The sequence below is a fragment of the Prionailurus bengalensis genome, chromosome C1 (assembly GCF_016509475.1).
Source record: "Prionailurus bengalensis isolate Pbe53 chromosome C1, Fcat_Pben_1.1_paternal_pri, whole genome shotgun sequence".
NCBI lineage: Eukaryota > Metazoa > Chordata > Mammalia > Carnivora > Felidae > Prionailurus > Prionailurus bengalensis.
Window position 1 is genome coordinate 162,294,349 of NC_057345.1, and position 14,728 is coordinate 162,309,076.

At 43.6% G+C, this 14,728-nt stretch overlaps 1 protein-coding gene across 6 annotated transcripts in view; it reads left to right on the forward strand.

The window, feature by feature from the left end:
• Positions 1-14,728, forward strand: part of RAPGEF4 (Rap guanine nucleotide exchange factor 4) — a 290,524-nt gene that overhangs the window by 255,447 nt on the left and 20,349 nt on the right. For all 6 annotated transcript variants that reach the window (XM_043577056.1, XM_043577057.1, XM_043577058.1 and 3 more), the window contains 8 exons: positions 299-387; positions 1,357-1,387; positions 1,591-1,669; positions 3,076-3,222; positions 4,965-5,062; positions 10,631-10,756; positions 11,178-11,356; positions 14,234-14,324. In XM_043577056.1, coding sequence (XP_043432991.1) covers positions 299-387; positions 1,357-1,387; positions 1,591-1,669; positions 3,076-3,222; positions 4,965-5,062; positions 10,631-10,756; positions 11,178-11,356; positions 14,234-14,324 — 840 coding nt within the window. The remainder of the gene's footprint in view (positions 1-298; positions 388-1,356; positions 1,388-1,590; positions 1,670-3,075; positions 3,223-4,964; positions 5,063-10,630; positions 10,757-11,177; positions 11,357-14,233; positions 14,325-14,728) is intronic.

The window sequence follows — 14,728 nt, forward strand, 5'->3', positions numbered from 1 at the left end:
ATCAAACATAAAATGTGTCGTTTTAACCATTCTCAAGGACACAGTTCAGTGGCATTATTTAATTCACAGTGTTATGCAACCCTCACCACTACCTATTTCTAAATCCTTTTCTCACTTGCAATTTTGAATTTAGACATATTGTAATGTTTTCTTTTTCTTTTTTGTCTCCAGTCTATGAAACCACAGTCTGGAGATGGCTAGCAAAGCAGATAACATAAGGACACATCTTTATTGATCTTTACAGAATTGTGCACCTTTGCAATTCTTATTAAAAGCCTGTGACTTTTGCCAATTACAGGAGTTTTACGTGTCTGTATCAGATGATGCCCGGATGATTGCTGCCCTCAAGGAGCAACTGCCTGAGTTAGAGAAGATTGTCAAACAAATGTAAGGAAGGGCTTGGCTTTGGGTGTGTGTTCATGAAGTAAGTGCCTGCCTCTCAGGCCAAACATCTTACAAAAAGCCCTTTGCCCCCAAAAGGTGAAAGCCAGTTTTCGGCAGGCACACAGTGTTCTGGTTTGAGTGGACGGGGCCTCGGGCGTAGGTGTGATGAGGCCAGATAAAGAGGGGGGAAGTTCTGCTCAGCTGTCTTCTGTTGCTGGACATCTGCCAAGAGAAAGCCTGGGACAAGGCAAAGATCCTCCTATGGGGCATCTAACTCAGTAAACTTGGGTCCTTTTTGTTCGAGGCAGTGAATCCAGTAATAGTCAGTGGCATTTAAAGAAAGTATAGGAGGAATTACTTTATGGAAAATTCACTTTCTGCTGCCAGAGCTGTTGCCGGTGAATGTTTGTGTCCTCTTAGTGAAAACATGGAAGGTTTCACACACTGTACTTTGAGCCATACAGTAAATACTGGAAAGAGCGTCTGCTGCTAGAAAGACCTGAAAGCTAGAAAATGGTTTTCAATGTCAGTTCTGCCAGGGATCTGCCTGTGATGAGAGCTGATCTCTTTGTGTCTCCTCTGTGCTTGGTCTCCTGGTATTAAAATAAAGAGGTTTGGGGTGGCTGGGTGGCTCAGTCAGTTAAGCGTCTGACTTCAGCTCAGGTCATGATCTCATGGTTTGTGGGTTCGAGCTCATGTCGGGCTCTGTGCTGACAGCTCAGAGCCTGGAGCCTGCTTTGGATTCTGTGTCTCCCTCTCTCTCTCTGCCCTTCCCCTGCTCCTGCTCTCTCTCTCACTCTCTCTCTCTCTCAAAAATAAACATTAAAAAAAAAATGAAGAGGCTCATATTGCTCCCGAAGGATTGCTGCCATTTCATTTTTGTGATGTAAGATTAAAGTTATACACAAATGAAGTAATTCAAAATAACGGTACCAATGCTATTAAATAATGTGCTTTCTCTCTTTCTCGTAGTTCAGAAGATGCAAAGGCTCCACAAAAGAAGGTAAGTGACAATGGATTAGGATTCTCTAATTGTGCCCTGTTGCATAACAATTCTCCAGAAATATTATAGTGCAATATAGAAAAGTGATGTGTTTGTAAAAAGAAAATGTTTTCCTCATTTCTTGACTCTGGCTATTTCTTGGGTGTGTTTCCTCAGGGTTGCAAATATACATTGGTCATTAAAAGCTGTTATTACTCTTACAGCACAAAGTTCTTTTGCAACAGTTCAACACAGGCGATGAGAGAGCCCAGAAGCGCCAGCCTGTCCGCGGCTCTGATGAAGGTGAGACGTGTCTTCCAACTCATGGTTGTACAGATTACTCAAAGTCAGAATAAAATCTCCCCCCGGGAACCCTCAGCCCCACAGAATAGCTTTTCTTGGACTATGTCTTGGCACTCCAAATAGTTTGCTTGAAGGTACCCTTTTGCATTCCGATTATTTATCTTCTTGAACTCTGGGCCTTGAGTGGAAGTGCTGGTCCACACTTCCCTGATTCAGCCTCTCCCTCACTACCACGTTTTCCTGAAGGAAGGAAAGATTATGTCAGGAACTAGTTGTCAAGGTTGCCCCTCTGGGAAGAGCTGGCAGGAAGGCAGCTGGCACTTTGCAATGTCACACAGAGGAGAAGGGCCAGGGTCATCTGCAGAACAGGACTCCTGCCCAGGGGGAAGCACTCTGATCCTGAGCACGGCCTTGTTAGCAGCCATCAGGGAGGTGCAGATGCTGACGATTACCATTTGGTCACTTAAAGATTTGTCTAGAGAATCACAACCAAAATAAAATTAATAATAATGATAACATTTTCATTTGAAGCCATAAATGAGTCTTGTAATTTAGGAGTGCCTCTAAACCCAAGACTTACAGTAGCTGCAATTGCTTCCAAGATTTGTGTTCAGAGGTGAGCATGTAGGTGTCGTATATGGGTTTGCTGAGCTCGGTACCCCACGTGCTGTGGCCCAGCCCCAGAGTACACAAAGCAGTGAACAAGTGAGCAGGAATGTCAGCGTGTTCACGTCCTAGGCAGAAGCACTCCTGTTTGCAGAGGTGTTCGTGTTGACTCCGCACCACCACACCAGGCAGCAGTGACCCAGCAATCCTCCTACAGCACAGCACTTCCTGTGTTATGAAAAAGAAACCCTCACAGACAAGGGCACACCCAGAAAACAGGCCTACACATACTTCATTTTTTCCCATCACTTCTATATGGATTTTTCACAAAAATCTGCTATCGTTTTTTTTTAAATTTTTTTTAATGTTTATTTATTTTTGCGAGAGAGACAGAGTGCACGCGGGATAGGGGCAGAGAGACATGGAGACACAGAATCTGAAGCAGGCTCCAGGCTCTGAGCTGTCAGCACAGAGCCCGACGTGGGGCTCGAACTCACAGACCGTGAGATCATGACCTGAGCCGAAGTCGGACACTTAACCGACTGAGCCGCCCAGGCACCCCTGCTATCGTTTTTTGAGTTGGAGATGGAAGCCACGTGTGTACCTATTCTCAGACCAATGCTGAGGTCAGGAGTTTGGGAAGCGGGCAGGCATAGGCATAGGTGACTGCAAATAGATACAATAGTAAGAGTGACAAGACGATGCCAATTTGGGAGGATATCTAAACATTTCCCATTGCTGATGGTTTTCTTAAGAATTCCCAAGACCAATTTGCCATATTGTTACTGCCTTCCCAATAGTTCTGTTTAAAGTCTATTGCATGGACCACACCTACACAACCATTCGGGTGCCGGTGGCCGCCTCGGTGAAGGAAGTCATCAGCGCAGTTGCTGACAAACTAGGCTCTGGGGAAGGCCTGATCATCGTCAAGATGAGCTCTGGAGGAGGTAACAGCCTTAATTAGCACTTTGGGCTTCTGCAAAATGGAATATCCAGTCCAGTGAGAAACCCTGCCAGGAGTTAGCATGGCCCATCCAAGCGGATCCAGAGGGACAAATTGGTGCTTGTGTGTGCTCCCACACATAACAAAATAATACGGTTAGAAGTGGGCTGGATAAGTGTCTAATATGCCCCATTTTGTAGGTACCCACTATAAAGCAGAAAAAGGTGAAGTGATCTGAGGCCAGCTGGAGCTGAGGACTCTGGTGTGGATGCCAGCCTGGAGTTCTTTCTGTGTAAACCCTAAACAAAAAAGCGTAAGGCCTTCGAGCTCTGAGAAATGTGGACCCTAAGAGGGCCTCTGGCGTGAAGCTACAGGCCATAGGTTTCCAGAAGTCTGAAGTTGGAGGTGGTCATGGTCTAGTTGTTCCCATCTGTTGATGGTTCCCCTCCTTACCCTGTAGAGAGGGCAGGAGCTCAACTCATCGGATAAAATAAGCATATTTTCCCCATGGGATTACATGATTACCTTATGCATTGTTGAAATGTCATATATTCATTCACCATATATATCCACTGGCCACTGACTATGACTGGGACCAGAGGGATGTGCTGTGGTGGGCGGGAGGTAGCTAGTAACGAGTTACAATCCATACTGGCAAGAGTTTTGGAACCGTCAGCACACGTTGCAGTGAGTCCAGAGGAAGGAGCAGTAAGCCCATCTGGTCTGGCAATGATTTCATAGCCACTGGGGATCCTCCAGGATCGGGTAAGCCATTTTTGCCATGTCTGAAGGCAAATGATTCTACTGCTGCAGGATTTTTAGATGCATCATGGATTCCCTAGATATCCTCTTCCATTTCTGCCCCAGTCACATGGGACCCAGGATGTCCCTTTTCGCCCATCCCGCTGGCACACTTCCCAAGCTATCCTGGGTCCTTCCTCTCCTTCCTTCAGTTTTTTACCCAAATGTCAGTGTCTAACCGAGGCCCCCTCCTTACTTTATTTGGTTCTCTTTCTAAAATTGTATCCTCTCCTGCTTACAGAGACTTCCTTGCTTCCTTCCCTATTGTTTTTTTCTCCTCGTGGCCGCTCGCTCTCTGATACGTTTGTCTTTCTCACTGTGCGCATCCCTCACTGCAATGCAGGCTCTTTTTGGACTGGGATTTTTTTTTTGTTTGCTCCCTTCTGTATCCTCAATACTAGGAGCAGTTTCCAGCAAATAGTAAATGCTAAATAAATATCTGTTGAATGAATTAATTTTTACAATATAGGAGGCTTAATCCAGGTAATGCAATTGCCCTCCAAATGAGGGACTAAGTGAAAAAATAATAGTGAATTTTACATCTAAAATCTATTTGAGATCTCAGAAACCCCCTAAGTTTTCTACAAGTGATCTTTCCATCTCCAAAGTGCTGGGCATTATTACCATCTGGAAACATAATTTGTTATATAAATAGCAAATGTGGTTTTTATATATAATTACAGTTGCAACGCAGAACTGGGGGAATTGACCCTCGGGTATTTCCATTCCTGTTTTGTGGTCATTTCTGATGGCATTCTGAGTGTCATGTGCCTGCATGAATGCTGTATCTTTTTTATTCAGTGGGTCCCTTCAGGACTGTATTTTATGCAGTCGCTCTGCGTGTTCCGGTAATTCACCGAGCCGGCAATTTGTTGGTGTGATTAGGGCAGTGCAGCAAATCTCAGATGCATTTAATAGGCAATCTCATGCTTTTTATGTTCACAGAAAAGGTGGTGCTCAAACCTAATGATGTTTCAGTATTTACGACGCTCACCATTAATGGACGCCTATTTGCTTGCCCGCGAGAGCAATTCGATTCACTGGTAGGTGTGGATGGCCTCCTCAGAGTAGTGTCTGCAATCAGAAAAACTTGTCTGGAGCTTAATTTTGCAGTTACATTGAACCTAGTTGCCAAAAACTCTTGAATGTTACTCGGCTTTTTCTTTTTCTGTACTCTATTAGGTAAGCCTCAGGTGTTCATTTGATACACTCTGAGCTTTAGATTTTCTTTCGTGAAAATTAGCCAAGTAGCACCATGACTGGGGCCTAATTCAGCTTTTAGAACTGTTTGTAGTAAATCACCTCCTTAAATCTCTCCAATTTAAATATTAATGTTAAAAATCTGAATACTTAGACCAGGATAGAAAAAAAAATTTTTAAGACCAGATATTGCAATGTATCATACTCCTTAGGGAGATGTAGAAAAGGTATTATGGCAAAGCCACTCTCCGGTCTAAGAAAAATTCTGTTTCCTGGAAGTGGTCTAACTTGTGTAGGAAATACCAGAGGCCAGCCCTTTCTTCCCTAAGTTTCTAAAACATTTGTTCCAAGCCCACACAGAGCTGTCTGCAAATTAAAAGGATTAATGGGCTCATGTTAGCAACGGAGTAACCTACTCTCTTTTATGCAGGTAGGGTTTATGGTAGGGTTCATTTCTATTTACCCTGTAAAAATTAGACATGTTGGTGCATAGCTCTCAACGTATCTTGGAAAACCTATGGAGCCAGTTCAGAGGATAGAGAACTAGTTTTTTTCCATCTTTGGACACACAGGGCTGCTTTTACTAAGAAAAGTGCAACACAGGAGCGAGAGGTAACCAGCCTCACATTTCAGAGAATTTAACCACATGAGTGTTGCATAAATACATTCAAATGTCATCAAAACAGACATTCGAAGGAAATCAAGATTCCTCTCCTCTCAGGAACATTTTAGAGCTTGCTTTGGCCTCATGGTAATTCTGTGTTCTAGTCTGGGGGGAGCCATTTTGTGCACTGCAATGCAACTGTTGTATCTTAAATCCGCCTGGAGGGGAACTTAGCAGACATGGCATTCGTTCTCTGACTGTCCCGCATCTGCCCATGAGCACCCTTGCTTGCCTCAACCACTGGTACTGGAAGATCTGTCTACGCACAGCCCTCTTCATTTAGAATTTTAGTCATCTACATTCATTGCTTTCTAAAAGGTATTTCCCAACACTGAGGGATTGGGGGGGGTGGGGGGAGACTGTCATAAATGAGTCGTGCTGCCCTCTCCTGGAAATGAACACCATCATAAGCCAGGTCGGCTGTAGCCCTATTTACAGGTGCTGCGTGATGTGTTGGCCACACAGCGTTCAGCCTGTCTTGCCAACTGGTTCTTGGCCATACTATCCAAAGACATGGTGTCTGGATGGACAGTATGGACTTTTTCCAGCTCCCTGTAGGGCAAGATACTGACTTTTTAAGCCTCTGTTTATCCGCATGTCATCCTGCAACCTTATGAATTCTTAGTCCTTGCTAGTCTTCCATTTTAAGGCCTGAGTAATTGAAAGGCATTTACTTGGCAACAAGTACTGGGGAAATGAACTTGTTAGCTTCCTCCATGTCTGTGCTCTGCCATCCACTGGGGCACAGTTTTATGTCATCATACTAAGAAATGGTTGAACCTTACCTGCCTCACAACACCAGAGACATGGGGCCTTGTCAGGTTTCTAAAGATTTCTCTGAGGACAGTCTTTCTAGGAAGAACGTATGCAAGATGACTCTGCAGTACAGAATGTTGGCCAAACTCTTTGATCTATCAACACATACTTAGGAAGTGTCTGCTTTGTACTTGGTGCTACGCTGGCTTCTGTGTGACACTAGAACTAGACCAGTCAGCCCAGAGACTCCATTCTTATGACAATTATGGTCATGTTAGGGAGATGAGACTAACACAAACAGCCTGGAGCAGAACAAATCACAGGGCTAAATTGTGTTGTCTAGAAATAGCAGATTGCCATCAATTTATCCTAGTTGGTTAAAGGCTTGGAACCTGCAGCTTTACTCTCTTGACACTTTATTTGAGCATAAATGTGAGTACAGACAAATTATAATAAAATCCCATTATACTGTAATCTGGTTCTACTCTTACCAATTCACTAGTTCCTTAGACTTTTATTTAGGGCCTATTATATCATTCCAGGCATCATGGATGGTTCTGCCTCTGGGATGGTCTTGAAGACGAATCCTTCATGGTTTTTGTGCCTCAAGGAGCTCAGAGTATAGTGAGGGACTCCAGAGTGTAAGGAGAATCCAATGTGACAAATGCCATTGCAGAGCCAGAGGGAGAAAGAGGGATGCTGGGGTGGCAGCTTACTTTAGCCATCTCTTTGTCACTGACAATCAGCATATCCTTTTTATATCTTAGGTTCTTCAACTGGATTTTGGGGGATGGGGGGGGCGGGTAACAATGCTGTTCTCCCAGGGGGAGAGTATATGGGAGTTCTGTGCCTCAGGATAGGCAGTATTCAGACCTGCCTGTGCAGTGTAGACCCCACAGAATCTCTGCTGTGCTTCATCTGGTAGGAAACTTCCATAGGACCATCTATGAGGAAGTGGAGCAAGGAAGTGATCTGTTGGGCCCCCAGGATCAGCATGTAAATTCCCCACTTCACTTAGAAGAGCCACTTTGGCCACTTAGACTGCCTCTTCTGTGTTTCATGGAGGGAAGGGATCAGCCTGCCCTTTGTCAAGGAGGGAGAAGGCTTGGTAATCCCTGCCCACTCGAAAAAAAAGAAATTCTGTTACTCTCTCAAAGGGGATGCAGCAGTGATAGACCAGCATCCATGACTTAAAGAATTTGATTTTTTTTAAATTTTTTTAACGTTTTATTTATTTTTGAGACAGGGAGAGACAGAGCATGAACAGGGGAGGGTCAGAGAGAGGGAGACACAGAATCTGAAACAGGCTCCAGGCTCTGAGCTGTCAGCACAGAGGCCAACGCGGGGCTCGAACTCACGGACTGCAAGATCATGACCTGAGCCGAAGTCGGCTGCTTACCCGACTGAGCCACCCAGACGCCCCTGATCTATTTTTTTAATATTGGCATCGTCCCTACAGTTGTTGGGTTGGTTTCTCCCCTCTATGAGAAGCCATGAGGCCCCAGAGAAAAGAGTCGGAGAGCTGGGCAGGCTGCAGAGGGAGAGAGCAGGAGGGCAGTTCCACAGAACTGCTGTTCACAGCAGCAGCTGCAAGAGGAAAGGGAAAACTTTGAGAGCCTGTCTGAGCCTGACAAGGAGTCCTCAGACCCAGTATTTAAAAGTGTCCCCAACTTTCCACCTGAGACCTGGCCTGCTTAAAACCGTTCTCCTTACTTGCTTCCACAAGCTACTTACCCATAGATTCAGGTCAGTTCCCTAAGTTTCAAAACTTGGGAGTAAATGTTTTTCTTCCTTGCCGTCCATGCCCTGCATAGCGTGAATCCGGAACAACAGTGCTTAGCTCTTACATCCAGGTATTGTACAGATCCTGCTTCCCCGGACATTTGTATTGCTGCAGTACGTGCAGGGACACGATAATTTGGAAGGGGCTGCGAATGGGGACCTTCTCTGTGCCAGGCGCTGTGCTTATGAGACACACTCAAATTATTCCCGTTCAATCCCCTTAAAAAGCCTGTGTACCCGGTACTGTGACACTGAGTTCCCAGTGCCAGAAACAGACATTCAGGAGATAAGGGAATTTGTGGAGTTAAAGTGAGGTTTGCATTCAGAGTCTGTTGCTCTCTGAAGCCAGTCTATGCAAAACTCCAGCCCCTTGTCTGGTACTCACAGACTTTGTAAGGCTGTTCGGTTCCCCTAGGCTCTTTGTTTCCGATAAAAACGTCTCATGACAGCTTCCCAACCTTCCTGCCTCCCTTGCTATCCTTCAACAGACCAACTTGAGTGCTGTGGGGAAACCTTGCTGTTCTAACCCACCCAGGTTTGCCTGTTGAATCTTTTACAGCCCGGCTTCTTGGTCTCCAAGAACCTCTTCAGCCGCAAAATTCATTCGAAATGCCCACTAACTCTCAAAAAGCCCATTCATGTTCTCCCACGTGTCTGTCTGTATCTGGGTGTCAGGTGTGTGTTGATTCTGTCTGTCCTTTATACCCACAAATGAATGGCAGCAGCTGTTTATTGAGTGCAGAGCGGTACTCTCGGGTCAGGGCTCACTCCTCCCTTAGACTAATATTGCAGGGACCACTTACATCCTGAATGTGTCATGTCTTCAGTGTCCAGAATGCAGTGAGCACTTGAGGAATATAGTGGTTATGCATGATGATGATGATAACGAGGATGATAGAATTTGCACAATATTCAGGTTTCCAACCTAAATATTGAATATCCCAATATGGCTAGCATGATATTAGGGAAATTCTTTTTTTTCTTTTTTAATTTAAATTTTAGTTAACATACAGTGCAGTATTGGTTTCAGGAAAACCCAGCGATTCATCACTTACATACAACACCCAGTGCTCATCACAAGTGCCCTCCTTAATACCCATCACCCATCTAGCCCTTCCCCCACCCACTTCCCTCCCTCAGCTCTCAGTTTATTCTCTATTATTGAGTCTCTTGTGGTTTATGGAAAATTCCCCTTCCATTCATGTGCCTTTGTAACTTTGGACATATATTACAGAGCCATAAATATTCACATATTATACATAAGTTTCCAATGTATGCAAATCATTCGTTTTACTGTGGAGAAACACTCTAGGTCATTTATCAAAAAATACAAGTGAGATGAGTCAGTGGGATTGAAAGTTTTGAATGAGGGCATTCCAGACAGTAGCAGCGTTTGGTTTTCTGATGCCCTAGCCCAAAACACCTTGACCATGTGGATATCGTTTCTGGCTCAGCATGTCTCAGAGAGTGGAGATGTAACCTCAGTGCACAGAGCCCTCTGTCACCTAGTAAGCCCAGGCAGTGTGTTCTAAGAGCTGGATGGACAGCACCGTCACCACAGTCTCTGGCTCCTGCCGCAGTAGGGAGTTCTGTGGCTAAATGTCCACAACTGCCATGCCAGCACCTGCTCCAGAACAGCTTCAGTGGAACACAGAAGGAAAACCTCCCCAAGAAATTCTTATATCTTCACCAGACAAGAGGCGTTGTTTCCAGGGATCTCCCAGGCCCCAGCACAGGTCACTCCTTCCCAAATCTTAATTGCCACGGTCCACGTTTTTCAGTCCCTGGAATTGATGACAGTGAGATGGCACTGCAGCTAGTGGGCATTAAGAGCAGAGGCATCTTTCTCCTCTGGGCAAAATCAAAGTTTCAAGACCCTCCTGAAAACATCTCCAGAATCCTTTCCCCTCGGGACCTCCATAAAGCATTCAGCATTAAAAGTATTTATCTGGGCCCCCCGGGTGGCTCAGTCTGTTAAGTGTCTGACTTTGCCTCAGGTCATGATCTTACGATTCATGAGTTTGAGCCCCTCATCCAGTGAGGTCGAGCCCCTTCCGGGCTCTGCACTCTCTCTCTCCCCTCTCTCTGCCCCTCACTCGCTCTGTCACTCTCTCTCTCTCAAAAATAAGTAAATCAATCCAATTTAAAAAATGTTTAAAGTACTTCTCTGCTCTGAGATTCTGATGTATTTTTGCATTATTATTCATAGACTCCCTTGCCAGAGCAGGAAGGCCCAACTGTTGGAACAATGGGAACTTTTGAACTGATGAGCTCCAAAGATTTAGCATACCAGATGACAATTTATGATTGGGAACTCTTCAACTGTGTGCATGAGGTAAGGTGCTCGATTGAGAGCATTAGTAGGCACCATTGCAATCCTGGATGAAGTCTACTGGCATTACTCCAATGCCAATGTCGGTTATGTGCTGCAATGTGGAAACCACATGATCCTTTTTGTAAATACTGAGTTGATTAATAAAGCCTATTGTAAAGTCTTTGAGTATTAAAGAAAAATCTTAATGGTTTATAGCAAGCTATGTCTTCCTGAGTATATTAAGCCAACGGCACCTCGTGTATAGTTATATATTTAACAAGCCTCCCTGAAGCCCTCTAGCTCTGTAGTACGAGTTGAATCCTGGCCAGTGATTGTATTCACATGTGCTGACCCATGTCAATTTGTCTTGACAAATAGAGAAGCCTCATTGGTGTTTTGATTGAAAAACAAAGAAATGAAATTGTTTTCCTTTCTTTTCTAGCTGGAGCTAATCTATCACACATTTGGAAGGCATAATTTTAAAAAGACCACAGCAAACTTGGATTTGTTCCTGAGGAGATTTAATGAAATTCAGTTTTGGGTTGTCACTGAGATTTGCCTTTGTTCTCAGCCCAGCAAGCGTGTTCAGCTCTTAAAAAAATTTATTAAGATAGCAGCCCAGTAAGTATCATTAGCTTAAGAAGAGAAAAACATTTGAGCTGCATTTTCATTTTGTTCCCTTAGGGTGCACCTTAAAAAAAAAAAGCAAGATATAGGATCTTCTTATGCACAAGGAACAATCACAGGAGCTTCAGAATAACTGAACTCTTGTAAAAGATTCATTTCATATGGCTTTTGGAATACTGGACATCAATACATAATAAATTACCATCTTATAGCACTGCTGCTGACGTCAAAATTGTGACCTCTTTTTGCTCTGAACTACCGTGGCTTTGTGCCTCCTCCAGTTTATTGAGTCCTTCAGCAAACAAAGTTCTAGAAAAGTTGTATTTAGAAGGCCGTTCAAGTCAATGTCCAACATGACACCATCTCGCCAGTAGAGGGCAGTAGAAACATGCATGTACATCAGCACGGCCCAACTTAGCCAGAATAAAATCAGTAAAATGCATAAAGCTGAGCTAACCCAGTACATGAAAATCATCTCCATCAACATCAGAAAAAGCAAGCAACTTATAAATATTCTATTTAATGGCACTTCATGGGAAACAATTTATTTACTGCAGGGGCCAGTTAGATTTCTCCCTGACATGAATTTAATCTTCTCCTGCTATTTAGATATGCCTGACAACCTCCTGTTTACTTCCATGTTTTTGGTATCACCACAGTGCTAAAAATAAAATGCTAAATGTGGCCCATGGCTGGGAGACTTCTTTCTAAATTCAGGGAGCTCTAGCACAGGAAGGTGGGGAGCACAAGTGACCCCAGCTAGCAATTTTCTTGAGCCAAATAGTTTAGATCCCATACAGAGTCTGATTTCCAGAGCTAAACAAGAAGTAAATGCTGCTTGACATTTTATACACGCCAGTTTGCCAAATGCTCTGAATTATTTTGCCAAAAATTTGAGGTTTCAACAGCCTATCCAAACCCTCAGATTCAAATGCTGTTATCTCTTAATTTGGAAAAGCTGCCTTTTTGAAGAAAGATTTGGTAAAATGTTACTTATGAATTTCTGGTTCACAGGATAGCCATTTTTTCTAGGAGACTGAACAGCCTTGTTGCAAGGGACAGGTGCCTTAGCATATTTGGAAGGAGAGGATAACCGAAACTCTGAACATATGTGCTTTCCTGTGGTAAAGAGCACATCCGGTCTTCACCTTTGCCTGGCAGTGCTGGCTGGAGCAGGGGGAAGAGAACAGCAATCTGCACACCTATGTGGGAGATCAGACAACCTTTGGGCTTTCCCAGTCCCAGTTATTTATGGTGGAAACATAAGAGAGCCTTTCAAAAACTCAGGAATTTTTTTTAATGTTTTGTGTTTTTTACCTTTCTTCCTTCTGATTATGGAAATGAGTAGGTGGCTTTGGACCTTGGTATAAATTGCTTTATATTATTTAACCTTTACTAAGCTGTGCTGCCCTACAGTGGAACTGTTTACACAGCCTGGCTGGAAAAGATTATGAACTCTCATAAACCAAGATCTACAAGAATGTGATCTAAATCGGGGGGGCAGTAGCATGCTTTACGTGGTATTTTTAGAGAACTTCGACAAATTCTATTTAAGCTCTTCGACTTGCCCAGAACTTTATGAAGTTGGGGGTTCGAGTGTTATCATCCCCTTTTACAGATGAGGAGACTGAGGCATGGGGATATTTCGTGACTTCCCTAAGGCGATAAAGTCAGTTGGTAACACTGACCAGAGCAGTGATCAGAAAGGCAGGTCTGTGTGCCTGCGTGTCCTTTCAAGATCACATGGAAAGGACAAAGGCAAACACATATCCGTGATGTTATACCCCTTCCACCCCAGGGGGTCTCTGAAACTCCTTTCAGCCCCTGACCTGAGAGCCACTGCCCCAACACAGCAAAGTCCTTGCTTACCTTTTCACCAGTGAGATAAGACACATGATAGCTTCTCTGAAATCTGTTTTCCTCTTTCCACAGAGATCACTTAAGAATCACTCATTGCTTCTTCTGTAAGGATAACACAGGCAGCAAAAGCAATGATTTAATTAGCCTTTTGCAAGAATGTTCATCCGAACAGGATTTAATTATGATGCAGTCGACTTAGTCGACCATATTGATTTGGGTAAAGGATTTGCACTTGTTGAAAAATTAATTCTTTCCCTTTTCAAGGAGCTGGTATGAGGAAGTTAGGGATTCCTTTTTTTTTTTCTTTAAGTTAAATCAAGTACCTAGGCTAAATATTGCCATTCTAATAAGAATCCTTAATATTGTTCCACAGTATTCTTATTCCCAAATATATACTCATAAAGGCTAATAGTTGCATAAGTACAGATTCAAATTGATCAGCCTCACTGACATCAGTTAAATGCAAAGAAAATAAGGTTATTTTTAGGTCAATTGTTTAGGTTATTTCTCAGCTTCATAGGGATTGTAAATTGATATTTCTCAACAAATTAGAAGCATTCACATGGCAGGTAGAAGTTATGGCGGCTGTAGCAATATGACCTCCTAGTTCCTCTCTCAGGCTGCCAGAGGAGGCGTCCAACTTCAGGCTAAAAGTCTGAATGTCTTTGAGGACGTTTTGCCTACTTCTCTTCTTATCCCATGAGATGTTTCCTTCCATGTCCAATGAGGCTTTTAGGAAGCTTTGGGATCGTAGTGACGATCCCCAGGGTAGGGGTCTTTCAATTCCTTCTCAGAACCTGAACCTAGATGGCCAGAACCATTACAGTGGGAAGTCAAATAGCCGAACATGGTCATCCAAGTGGAACTTCTACGGTGCATTAAATCTATCATTGCCTGGTCTCATAAAGAGTCCTGACGAATATTAATGACTATCAGAAAATAGAACTCTAAGTTTTTTAAATCTCACTCAAAAGTGGCATTTTACTCAAACACGTGCCTCTTGTGTTTCAGCTGTAAGGAGTACAAAAATCTGAATTCCTTTTTTGCCATCGTCATGGGGCTAAGTAATGTTGCTGTAAGCCGCTTGGCACTCACGTGGGAGGTAAGCTTCAGCTGAGATCCAGCTGTGACTTTTGCCTTAAGAATAAAAACACAGGCTCACCAGTGAGCTTTTTGAATAGAAATATCACTCACACTGGTATAACAATGGAAAAGGTGGGACACTTTGAGGGAAGTGACCTGTCTTCCTTTTTCCAGTTGCCTGAGAGTGTGAATTTAAAAAGGTATTGTCCTTTTGTGTAGGGGGGCGATGAGGGGGTCTTAGCTTCTTGGTCTCTACAATGTAAATAATAATACTTCTGGTTCCTACGTACAACATGAATCAACATCATTGCTTGGATGATTTCAAAGGTTTTTTTGTTCATAGATTCTGTTGTTCTCTGGAATGTCTGCTTATTGCTTTTGCAATAAGCCTTATCTATAATTAAGAGAGGACAGAAGATCCAT